Source organism: Dermochelys coriacea, chromosome 5, assembly GCF_009764565.3.
Source record: "Dermochelys coriacea isolate rDerCor1 chromosome 5, rDerCor1.pri.v4, whole genome shotgun sequence".
Taxonomy (NCBI): Eukaryota; Metazoa; Chordata; order Testudines; family Dermochelyidae; genus Dermochelys; species Dermochelys coriacea.
Window position 1 is genome coordinate 15,276,947 of NC_050072.1, and position 13,261 is coordinate 15,290,207.

The window sequence follows — 13,261 nt, forward strand, 5'->3', positions numbered from 1 at the left end:
CCCCCTCCCCGCCACCGAGTGATGTAAGTTACACCAAACTAAACACTGGTGTGAACAGCGCTACGTTGGCGGGAGAGCTTCTGCAGCTGACTTAGCTACTGCGGCTCGCAATTTAGTCGACGGGCGAGCTCGCTGCACTGACAGTGCTACAGTGGCGGCTCTGTGTGGGTAGAGTGGCGCTGCTATATGCTCTGCAGTGTAGCAATAGCCTTAGGTGTGATCTAGGCACAGAACATTAGGACTGACACAACTGTTCACATGCTCACTGGCAGATTTTGCGGGGGGGGGGGAGCCTTTGTCAGTGGAGACTTAGTTGCTGAGGGATTTTAAGCCCCTATGGGCTTAGGCAGCAGTTGAGCAGGGTTTTTCAAGAGCTAAATGTTGGATTTAGGTGCCTAAAGTGGCAGTTAGGAGCCTAAATAACTTTGTGGATCTAGCCCCATATGAATTTCTTAGGCAGATATGTTTGAACCTCTAGCAAAAACCAGCATTCTCAGTTAGACTGGCCATTGGGCCATGCAAAAGCTGTGACGTGATAATTGAATATTCCACATCGGCTGGCAGAGAATACTAAGAAAACAAACCAAATTATGGTCTCGATGAAGTTTCCACAACATTTGACCTCTAAGGGTTTGTCTATACTACCAGCCGGATTGGCGGGCAGCGATCGATCCAGTGGGGGGGGGTTTGATTTATTGCGTCTAGTATAGACGCGATAAATAGACTGCTGAGCGCTCTCCCATCGATTCTGGTACTCCAGCAGAACGAGGAGCGCAAGCGGAGTCGATGGGAGAGCGTCAGCTGTCGACTTACCACAGTGAAGACACCACTGTGAGTAGATCTAAGTACATCGACTTCAGCTACGCTATTCACGTAGCTGAAGTTGCATATTTTAGATCGACCCTGCGTGGTAGTGTAGACTACTTACCTACATGCTTCCAGCTTCCATCCAGGACACATCACACGAACCATTATCTACAGCCAAGTCCTAAGATACAACTGAATTTCCTCCAATCCCTCAGACAGAGACAAACACCTGCAAGATCTTTATCAAGCATTCTTAACACTACAATATCCACCTGGGGAAGTGAGGAAACAGATTGACAGAGTGAGACGGGTACTACAGGACAGGCCCAACAAGGAAAATAACAGAACACCACTGGCCATCATGTACAGCCCCCAGCTAAAACCTCTCCAACACATTAGCAACGCTCTACAACCTATCCTGGAAAATGATCCCTCACTACACACCAAACCACAGAAACACTAACCCAGGAACCAATCCCTGTAGCAAACCTTGTTGCCTACTCTGTCCCCATATCTACTCTAGCGACACCGTCAGCGGACCCAACCACATCATCAGAGGCTCATTCACCTGCACATCTACTAATGTTATATATGCCATCATGTGCCAGCAATGCCCTTCTGCCATGTACATTGGCCAAAATGGACAGTCCCTACATAAAAGAATAAATGGACACAAATTGGCCATCAGGAATGGTAACATACAAAAGTCAGTAGGAGAACACTTCAATCTTCCTGGACATTCTATAACAGATTTGAAAGTAGCTATACTTAAACAAAAAAACTTCAGAAACAGACTTCAAAGAGAAACAGCAGAACTAAAATTTATTTGCAAATTTAACACCATTAATTTGGGCTTGAATAGGGACTGGGAGTGGCTCGCTTATTAAAGCAGCTTTGCCTCTCCTGGAATTGACACTTTCTCATCTAGTATTGGGAGTGGACTACATCCACCCTGATCGAATTGGCCCTGTCAACACTGATACTCCACTTCTGAGGTAACTCCCGTCTCTTCATGTGTCAGTATATTTATGGCTGCATCTGTAATTTTCAGTCCATGAAGAAGTGGGGTTTTTACCCATGAAAGCTTATGCTCAAATAAATCTGTTAGTCTGTATCCACAAAAACAAGGAGTCTGGTGGCACCATAAAGACTAACATGGCTAGCCCCCGATACTTGACACTAACACCCTGTTGAAAGAGGAAAGGCTGGAGGCTGGTAATGGGATGCTGAGCCTTTTATCTTTTGGTCTCCAGTTCAAACCTAGCTCCTGACAGAAAGTTGACTGTCTGATGGCCAGGGTGAAATGTGCCCAAGTGAAGTCGTGGTCCGTTACTAGTGAAATACATATTTGATTTGTATTTCCCAGCGGGTTCAGTCATGATCAGATTCCCCATCATGCTGGATGCTGTTCAAACATATAGGACAACACAGTCCCTGGCTTAAAGAGCTTCTCCTACCCTAGGCATTTATAAACTGTGTCACCAAAAACATCATCACAACTGGCATCCCCGTCCAGGGCTGAGTCATCGAAAAGGCTGGGAACTGAAAGGGCCTAGGGACTGAGTATCTCCTCACCCAGGGATGGTGGCTAGGAGAAAGCCACCCTGCTACCTTTAGCACAATCCATACAGCACCTTCAATTTAACCTCCCCAGCTTGTCTGCCCTTCTCTTCACACACCCAAGTGACATAACATCCCCGCCTCCCCCAAATGATTTAATACCCTCTCAATACGCCTGTCCTCTTGCTGAACGCCTGAAAGTGCCCTAATGCCTGACCCAATACCCCATCTCTGTTGGCAGTTCTGTCCAGGCCTACTCCCATTCCATTAGCCTGAATGCCCTCTGAGCCACGGGCTGAGTTGGGAACTGGCAGAAAGAGATTAGTCAGTATATAGATAAGGGTAGCAGAGATGGTTTCTAGCAGCAGGGAGATGGGTGAGTCACCCACCAGCCAAGGATCGCAATGTGTTTCCCATTTGCCCTAAACCCATCTTGGTGATACGACATGGTTCACCTGCTTCCCAAGTTCTTAGAACATGCGGCGTCCAGCTGCCATTCACCGAAAACTGGCCAGTATCCCAAGGTTTGCCTCAGTTTTGCCAACCTCACTGCCCTGGCACGTCGCAGTCAAACGCACCTCAGCCCTTCCTCCCGGAGGTACTCAGGCTGAGTTACTATGCAGGCTATTGTGTGTGGCTCTCTCAGCAGACCCCTTAGAAAGGGAACGGCCTGCCTGCTTAGCGACACTTTAAACACTGTCCACGCTAGTAGCCAGCATTCCAGTGTCGTTGGCTAAAATTTCCCATCCCCTTTGCGGTCCAGTGTTCTCTGTGCTAGCTAGTGACTGCCCTCCATCCCAGAGGGGGATGCATTTTCATGGTACCATAGCTAGCTAGTGTGAAAGACTTCATGATAAAAGGTGTATGTACTAAACAATTGGCCCTGGAATTTTTGTCTCCACTTTTACACTTAAAAGTTTGTAATCTCCCCCTTCCCCCGGCACTAACTTCTTCCCTGCACTCCTGTTGTAAAGCTTATAGCTAATCTCATTGCTAAATTGCCCTAGGACCTGGATACAATAATCTAGTTACTGAACACTAGCCTTATGTACTTGCAATATGAAGCACTCTGACATCTACTATAACCCCACCCTCCAAGCGGTATCCCTTTGCTCCTTAGTTAAACTGGCTAATCGTACAGCATACTGGACTGCCTGCTTTTCAACGGGAATTGCACCATGCAATGGAGGGCAGACTGAGGCATGTTTTTTCTCCCAGTAATGGCTGACACATTTCCAAGTTGTGACCACTGAGAGAAGCGCATGGTGCAGTGCTTCTGGCACTTGGGAGACCAGATTCAAGACCCTTGCTCTGCTATAGCCTTCCTGGGTGTCTGAGGGCACGTTCCCTGAGCCTCTCTGGGCCTCAGGTCCCACTTTGTAAACTGGGGATGACAGCATCATCTACCTCACACTGGTGTTTTGAGGATAAATATATGAACGAGCATGAGGTGCTCAGAAACTACAGTAATTGGGAATGGGCACATATGCCCACTGTGGTGGGAAAGAGGCAGAGTTCCTGAGCGCTGAAAGGCTGGACTTGGGGTATAGCCAGTTGTTCCCTACCCTTGCCCTACTCCCCTCTTCTCCCCAGCCTGGTCATGTGCTTTGCCTCCCATTCTGTCCAGATTCTGCTCCCACTCACTGGAAGCAGAGTGGGGGAGCAGCAACAACCTGCAGCAGCTGAGGTCAGCGTTGGAAGAAATCCAGCATGTGCTGGCATCACTAAAGGTCGGATTAAGTGATTTGTCCAAAATCACACACAAAGTTTTCAGATGAGCCAGGAATTGACGTCACATCTCCTGAGTTCCAACCAACTGCTGACCCTCCTTCTGAAACCTGACTACTTGAGCAGCGCCCATATTGTGAGAGTCGTCTCCCTTAGTTAAATAGCAATGTCTGCTAGATCCCATAGTTGGGTACTTAGACCCAGCTCCAGGTAGGCTTCCCCCCCATCTAGCCCACCCCCACCCATAAAAGAGTCACTCTGCACAATGTCAGCTCAAGTGTACATTTTTATTTTTTAATGGAACATAAACTCCTTTAGAAAAAACATTCATCTGGATGATAACACCCATAGAAAAAAACACCAATCTCGTGTTTTTTTTTAAATTTGGCATTTGTTATTTGCATTTATATTAAAGCAAAGTGCATCTTTCTTATTTTTCTCGTTTATACACATTGCACAATACATAAATAATGATGCTTATAAAACGTCTTTATATTTACAAGTAATAATATATTTATATATAACATAAAATACATTTTTTCTTTAATAAATCTCAAGGTTTTTTTTTTTTTAAGGAGTCCTTTTTTTTCCATTTTCTTTTGTTTTATTTCCAAAGCACTACAATGCTAAAGTTCCAATGAGAATGCTTCTCTTGTTCATTTAAACCTTTATATTTAGAAAAATAGCTTATGTTAAGGTCTAAACATGCTCATTGAGCTAAGAACAGTGTAAAAGTATCATACTAGTGTATGAATTCAAGAAGAAATGAAAGAGCGACTGCATTTCTGGATACGACTGGTATCGCTCTAACCTGATCAAGGCAGGTTATGATGGACCAAAGATCATGAATACATTTTTCCCCCAGTTTTTTTGTTGTTTGTTTGCTTGCTTTTTGTAGGCTTCTGTTTTCTCACCAAGGTTGCATCTCAGCTCAAATTGAAAAGCATGGGCCATGCATGGTTTTTTCCTCATAGTATCAATAAAACAATAAAAGCACTCAAAGTGTGGGCATGCATCTTCCAAAACCCATGCTTCCCCCATGGACTGTTGGTATAACAGTGACAAGACGTGATCTTTAAATAAAGCAACAAGCATACATGAAAAAAGATGAAAAAAAAAAACAAACAAAGAGGAGCAAGGAACTGAACGATAGAGTTTCACTTTGCTGCATTGGCTCCTGATGCCTCCTGGGTGCACCGGCACATACATTTGTTCTGTGTCAGGGACAATGCAGGGTGGTCGCCACTGGGGGGGAACTTGGTTTACCATCACAGGAGTGAAGGTGCTGCACTTTGACAAATGGCGGGAATGTGCCACTGCTAGAGGCAGAAGCTACAGCAAGATGGCCCTGTGTGCGCGAGCACTCTGCATGACAAGGGGGACGACGAGACATCTGGCAGCAGAAGACCTCTGGTGTGTCAAAAACATGTATAAACCCTTTTCATGAGGGAGCTGTAACAAACAGCATGTGACTGAATTCCACCAATCGCTGAGGGTAACAATTTCAGTGGCATTAAATGATTATTTTATGTAATCCCCTCCCATATCTTCTCTTCCCCCTTCTGAGTTATTGGTCATTCACACATTAAAAAATATATATATTTATCAAAATACCAAGGCAAAAATCTTTCCATAAGCTATTTCTCAAAACAGGGGAGGGGGAAAAAAAAAAAACACAAAACACAAAAAACAAACAAACAAACAAACAAAAAAAAGTTGCATGAAAAGCAAGCACTCAGAAGGAAATATTAGCAGCAAAGTAGTTATAATGTCATGAGTCCACTCTGTCTCAAGTCATCGGTTATTAAAAATAACCTCCAACCAGCATGGGCAACTGCTGATAAACTGTCTTGTGTAGCACTGGCCCCAGCCTTTCACAAAGCTGATCTGAACAGTAAATCCAGTCCATGGCTGCTGCATGAACTCATGGTCATTAGGTCTCTGTAAGCTGTATGCCTTCTCATAGTCAAAAGCCTTGATGGAAAATCCTGGGAAAACTTTGTGAACCAGCAACGTCCTGGAGTCGGGGTTGTCCAGTGTGGCCGACTTGATAAAGATAGGGTAACTACTGCGGTTGTATACCCACACGCCGTCCACTTCCTTAGTCAGCTGGATGCCATAGCCAATTTTGCTGCGGACTTTCTGCACCAGCTGGCTTTTGTTGTCTGAATTGAGCTGTCCGAGGCAGAAGCCGTTCCCCTGAGGTAGATCATAGAAGATATCCAGGGAGGGCTCTTGGACAGAATACAGCCGGCCCACACGTGTTTTCTCTTCCCAGTATGCCACCACGCACCAGTGTGACCGATCCCCCGGCCCCTGAAGAACTTGGGAATCTACAGAGAGAAAAAGGGGAAAATAAGAGAGATTTATTACAACAGAGATAAATAACATAACCTTATAAATCTTGAGCTCTTAAAGATCACCCTCTTCCCATAATTCTGACAGTACATTTCAAAGACCTGTGATTATCATAGTTATCCCTAGGCAAGACCAGAGCCTAAGTCCCATTGTCAAAAGGATGTAGGCCCAGATTCTCAGAGCTATTTAGGGCACCAGGGAAGTGAGGCACCTAAATACCTTTGAGGATTTTGCCTTAGGATCCTATGCCATAGGACTATTAGGGCTCCTAAGTCACTCAGGTGCTTTTGAAAATTTTATCCTAAATGATTTTGCCTCAAAGTCACACAGTGAGCTTTTGAGAAAGCCAGGAACAGAACCTGACTCCCGGCTCTACTCTCAGTCTCTTTGGGGCAGATTTTTCAAAGGGATTTAGGCACTTTGTGCAGTTGAGAAATTGGCCTTTTGACCATAAAAAGAGATCAAGAGAGAGCAACACCCAGATTTTGAACCAATATGACTATTTTTGGTGAAATTTTTTACTGAAACAGTTATAACAGTAGAAATTGGACACAGTTATAACACTATGAAGGTTCCTTACACTGATATACCTTATTCTACTTTCTGAACAGGAATAAACTACATTGGTATTAAGTCCCTTTATATCAGTGTTACTGCATCTACATGAGTGGACTGTATCTCTTCAACTATGTTGATATAGTTTAAAGTGGCACAACTTTTGTGTGTAGACAGGCCTGTGGAAAGAGAGGCCTGACTTAGTGGTTTAAGTACAGGGATGGGAGCCAATTAACTCTTGCAATTCTAATCTGTGCTCCAATTCCCATGTCCTCTGCAGCCTTGCTAGTAGCTGGTCTTTTCTGCCTCAGTTTCCTCAGCTCTAAAACAAGAGTGAGAATATTCGAATATTCAGGGATGTTTTAAGCAGTTGTTAGTTGATGTCCATGGGGCTGTCTTCACTGCAGCTATCCCAGACTCTTACTAAGGTGCTGCCCCAATCCCCCCCCCCCCCTCGTTCCATCCACACACACAAAAATCTCTCACCGAAGTGCAGTGGTACCTTATACTACTCCGGCTAATGCTAGAATAAGGCTTTCACTTGGGCTGATAACTCACCCACTTTGCAGTGAGGACACAGGCTAAACCACTCAAGTGCTGATAGTCCTCCAATGCCTTCCCACAATTCCCCCCATGAGCTCAGAAGGTCAGACAAGTTCTCCCACAGTTCACTGGGAAAGAATCACAGAGCGTCTCGATTAACTGCGGCACAGAGAAGCATGGGATGTTCCCCCAGATGTCCTAGCGAGACATGCCGGTGAGGGCAGCACCAGTGAGGACACGGTAACTCGGGGATGACACTGCAGGCATCTAGGCCAGGCTACCCGGAGTGCTCAGATCCCACTGCCTATTACCTGTGTTAACTCTGCAGTGAAGACATACCCTGTGAAATGCTCTGGAATATGAAAACTGATGACACTGTACCTATAGTAATTGATTTCTTCCCCACCCTCAAACCCTCGTTGCAGCTAATCAATTTAAGCAACAGTAAATCAATGTGGATAACATAATACTGGAGCTGCTCACCAGCCGCAGAGATTTTTTTCTATGTGAAGTGTGGGTAAGCCAGGATGAGGGCTACGGTACCCACAGCCTGACACACTCCATAGATCACTTTGCTTTCAAAGGCTGTAAGCCTAGACAAGCTTTGTTCATATATAATTTTTCCCCCCAAAAGGGGAGCCATAAAAGGCAAGTTAAACATTGCTCAACAGGAATGGAGGGCACAACAGATCATCTGCTATAATTTACAGAACCTATTTACGCCTATAGCTGGAATCCTGGTAATAAATGCTACGATTCAGACGTCAGATGAACTATAAATCTGACTGAACTGCAGTTAGACTGTGGTTTGTGGTGACAGGGTGGAGACCGGAAGTCTTGCATTTGTTAACAAAAAAGAAAAAAAAAGTCCGTTTTTTTAGCCCTTCCCTCCTCTTTCAATTGCATCTATCCCTCCTGTTAGCAGCTAAGCCACAGTTGTTGCTACTGGAGTTGAGATGGGATGAGAGGACCGAAAAGGAAGGGGCAATGGGAGGTATCTTATGACTCTCATAACAGCACTAGCTATGTCCATCAGCTCTGTGCTGCTTCGCTAATATCTTTCCAGCTTTTATAGATATGTTAAGATCTGGGACCTATTAATCTCTAATATTTTATTTAAACAAAAACAAACAAAAACCAAATTCAGAGCTGAAAGTTAGAAAGTAATATTACTTTCCCAAAATAAATCTACACACACACAAATGAGCAGGTAAAGATCTCTTACATACAACATAAGAATGGCCATACTGGGCCTGACCAAAGGTCCATCTAGCCCAGTATCCTGTCTTCCCACAGTGGCCAATGCCAGGTGCCCCAGAGGGAATGAACAGAACAGGTAATCATCAACTGATCCACCCCCTGTCACCCATTCCCGGCTTCTGGCAAACAGAGGCTAGGGACACCATCCCTGCCCACCCTGACTGAGACATTGATGGACCTATCCTCCATGAATTTATCTAATTCTTTTTTGAACTCTCTTACAACCTTGGACTTCACAACATCCTCTGGCAAAGAGTTCCACAGGTTGACTGTGCATTGTATGAAGAAATATTTCTTTTGGTTTGTTTTAAACCTGCTGCCTATGAATTTCATTTGGTGACCCCTAGTTCTTGCGTTATGAGGAATAAATACCACTTCCTTATTTATTCTCTTAAAACTACATCTCCTAAACCCATTCCACTGCTAGCGATACAATGCCTGATAGTTCTTCCCAATAAACCTGCATAGCACCTTCATATAGCACAATAAAATACTGAAGAAAGAATGACAGAAAGAGAGTATAGTGGCTAAATTAGCCCGTGCAATTGTATTCTCTCTGATTTTTACTGACTATTAATATGCCTGTTTCCCCAACAGAGGCATTTTCAAGTCTTTGGATTCTGTTTAGAGTACAATACTGTGCTTTTAAAAAAATAAATCCAGCCACACACTTTTAATTTCCTCACTTCTATGCCAGCGAGGAAAATATTTCTCCAGTTGCTGGAAGCAGCTACTAAAAATGGGCCCAACTGCACGTTTGGAAACTAGAAAGGTAAGTTGTTGTCAACCTAACTCACCAAAAACATGATTGGGGGAGGGCTGACACTGTTGGTGCAATGCACTTATGGGGCTATGTAAAAGGGAAACAGCCTTGCAAGTCTGCAGGCTTCACTCTGCCTACTTTTAGGTGTGCCCCAATGGGTCTTTCAACCTCCCCCCTTTGGTGCCTCACAATACTTTGTTTCATACAACTCCATCCACTGAAACCTGGCACCAAATAAGTAGCAAGCAGGGGGGAAAAGAGCTGAGTGAGAGAAGGGGCGGGGGAAGAGGAGGTCGTAGTGGGGTTGGGAAGAACTGAGCCTGGTATCAAATTACCTTTACCCTAACCTTCTGCAACTACCTCAGCCTATGCACTTGGGGGAAGGGGGTAATGAGTCTGTGAAAGTCACACTTGACTACTGTCCTGTGTGAAGAGACAGGAAAAGCAGTCGCTCCCCTCGAAGAAAAAATTAAAGGGGGGAACAGGAAATTGCGCGGGAGGAGTAAAAAGAACCAGGAAACGTATCTGGGTAGAAGGCCCTTACACCCTATTGCGTGAAAGAAAATCCCTCAGCCTGCATTCTTCCCTTTCATCTTCCCAGCCCGCCAGTCCACCCAGCAATTTTCAGACAGACGTCAGTGAAAGAAGTTTTCAGATTATGTTAATTGCCTAGCCCAGATAAATTGCAGGCTGTGTGTGTCTCTCTCTCTCCCTCCCCTCTGCACAGCCCTTAAAGCTAAATCTCATTGCACAGACAGGATGTACAGTTCTCTTTCCACAGACTCCCTAGATCCTGCTCTTCTTTTTACAACAACACCTTGTGGTGTGCCTTAAGGGCCAGATCCTACCATCCCTACCCAGGCTGCAAGAATTTCACCTGAGTGAAGACAGTAGATTAGGGTAATCACAGAACAGTTCACGGAATTTGTGCAAATCTGAAAGTAACTTGAAGAGCAGATTCTGATCACTGAAATTAATTCTGTTGTAAAACCATGTTAGATCAGAATTAGATCCCATGGATTTCACTCCAGATTTATACTGGTGTAACAGAGGTGAGAATCCAGCCTAATACACACTTCAGAGCACTTTTTTAAAAAAATTATTATTTTTGTGTGTATATGCTTTTTTTAAAAAAAAAAGATTTTAAATTTTTTTTTTTTTTTAAAAGAGTCAGGAAAGCAAAGCCATGTTGTAAAAAACCCCAAACCTTAACTTGCCAGATACATGGAGCTCACAATTTGTGTTTTACTCTAATTAAGGAGATTCTGGAACAACAAGAATTGAACATACTGAATCTCACTGAAATTCCTTTTACGTTTTTATTTTCTTTAACATAAAAAATCGTCCCTTTCAGGAGGAGGTGGGAAAAAAAGGGTTATTTCACCTCATGTTTGCACTTGCATTAGTGAAGACCACTTAACAAGTAGCTCATTGCCACTTACAAAGAGTTATTTAATTGCCAGCACATAAAAAAAGAGCTGCCCTGGCTATGAATGAACAGCCCTTTATAGAAGACTGGAAGTTCATGAATGAATACCACTAGGCTTTTCAATGACATGGGGTGACCAGACCTCAAGGACAAGTTTCGGTAATCAGGATTTTTTTTTTAAATGAGTTAGTGCCAAAACACAGTATAAACATGTCAAAGTGTCTTCCGTTTGAGAGACTACGCTGTTGACGGGATGTCTATCCCTGAAGCTATGAGAATAGATAGGTAGTGCTCAGATAAACAGGATGAGTCCTTGCTGCTGGGCAAGTTACCAAATCACCAAAGATGCTCTTTCACAATTACGCTGTATGTAGCTGTGGGCAGATTTTTCGTCCCTTCCCCAAACTCTCTTGGGACTGCTGCTAAAAGGTTGTGTTTCTTGTTAGAAACCTAGGTATGTCCTTTGGGTGGTGTGGCCAACAAACGAGTGCGAAGGGGAGGGGGAAAAAAGAGCAGATTATGTGGAGAAACTCACCAAAGTTTTTTACAGAAAGCTTCATTTATTCTTTGCATTGTGGCAGTGCTCAGGGGCCCCACTGTGGAAGGTGCTGTACAAAGATATAATGAAGAGATGGTCCCTTCCCCAAAGTGCCTGCAATCTATAATACTGGGCACTTATCAGCTAAAGATCTCAAAAGCTAGGTAAGTATAATTATCTCCATTATTACAGATGAGGAAACAGAGGCACAGATTTGCTCCAGGCCATACATAAACAGAATCCAGATCTGCTGTGACCCACAGTCCAGAGTTCTATCTGCTAGACCATGTAGCCTCATATAGATGGCCCTGACAAAACCTTAGATCTGAACCTCCCAAATGGCCCGTAAGGGCCAGGTATGAAAAGGTCTCAGCTTCGATTCCCCCGAAGCATCAAAATAAGTAGCCAATTTTCACAAGAAAGTTCAGTAGGCTGGGAGCTGAGTTCTTTTGAAACTCTGGCCCCAGCTCTATGATGGGCCAAACCAAAGCCCTGGTATCCAAACACTCCCCTCTTCCCACAACCTGTTAGAAACTAGAACCAGGCCTTTCACCTATTACATACTTGGCAAATATTGTTACATGACTGAACCAATTAACTTTCCCCCTCCCCCTTTGTGCATCAACTGATTACCAGAGTTAGCTCCATTTGAGTGGTGCCATACACAATGGCTGAGATATACTTTGGGGTCCTTGTTCAGAGTTAAAAGCTCTAGATTGCAAGCTCCTCAGAGCTGGGAACATCCCTTCTTGAATGTCAGGGGAGCTCCCAGCACATTGTGGATGCTACCATAATCCAATAATTAATAATGGAAACACAACATTATTATTTCGGTATTAAGTACCCTTCAATTTTTTGCAAAAAGAAAAGGAATACTTGTGGCACCTTAGAGACTAAAATTTAGACAGATTTCCACTCTACACAGCTAAATTCAGTGCCTTGCATAATGACAGGTTTCAGAGTAGCAGCCGTGTTAGTCTGTATTCGCAAAAAGAAAAGGAGGACTTGTGGCACCTTAGAGACTAACAAATTTGTTAGTCTCTAAGGTACCACAAGTCCTCCTTTTCTTTTTGCGAATACAGACTAACACGGCTGCTACTCTGAAACCTGCCATTATTCAATTTTTTGCTGTCACTGATTACTATGATCTGTATCACAGCGTGCCCAGGGGCCCAATCAGGATCCAGGGCAAGAGAGTACAAAACACAGTCTCTTCCCAGAGGCGCTTACTCCCTACCCTTATGTATATTAATCATTATTACTAGCTTTTACATAGCAGCTTTCAGCCTAGGATCTCCCCAAGCATGTCCCATCTTTACAGATGGGGAAACCAAGGCACAGAATAATTAGGGCCACATTCTTCAACAGTGGCCACTGATTTTGTGCTGAGGTTCCCAAAGAAAAGATACTCACAACTAAATGCAAGTGGTCACTCTTGAAAATGTAGGACTCTGAGTTACCTAAGGCTGCCTGATGAATTTCAATGGCAGAGTTGAGAACAGAAGCTAACCCTGAGGACATCCAGTCCAGCTCTCAATCCCTGATTAACCACAACTAATACTGATACTGTATTTTCTAAAAACCGTACACACGTTATTAGCCACTGTGAGACTTCAATAATGTTCCATAAAGATTTGTGTTTTAAAAAACGTTCTTCAACTTTACACCAGAACAGATTTACACGTTGCTTATTTCTGAACTTTCAGAGGAGAGGCTTTCA

The 13,261-nt window shown here is 43.9% G+C and overlaps 1 protein-coding gene across 3 annotated transcripts in view; it reads right to left on the reverse strand.

Annotated features, from left to right (window-relative positions):
• Positions 1 to 4,363: 4,363 nt before the first annotated feature.
• SMAD7 (SMAD family member 7) overlaps positions 4,364 to 13,261 on the reverse strand; it is a 40,423-nt gene continuing 31,525 nt past the window's right edge. For all 3 annotated transcript variants that reach the window (XM_038403363.2, XM_038403361.2, XM_043514716.1), the window contains one exon: positions 4,364 to 6,428. In XM_038403363.2, the coding sequence (XP_038259291.1) occupies positions 5,890 to 6,428 (539 nt within the window). In that variant the 3' untranslated portion in view covers positions 4,364 to 5,889. The remainder of the gene's footprint in view (positions 6,429 to 13,261) is intronic.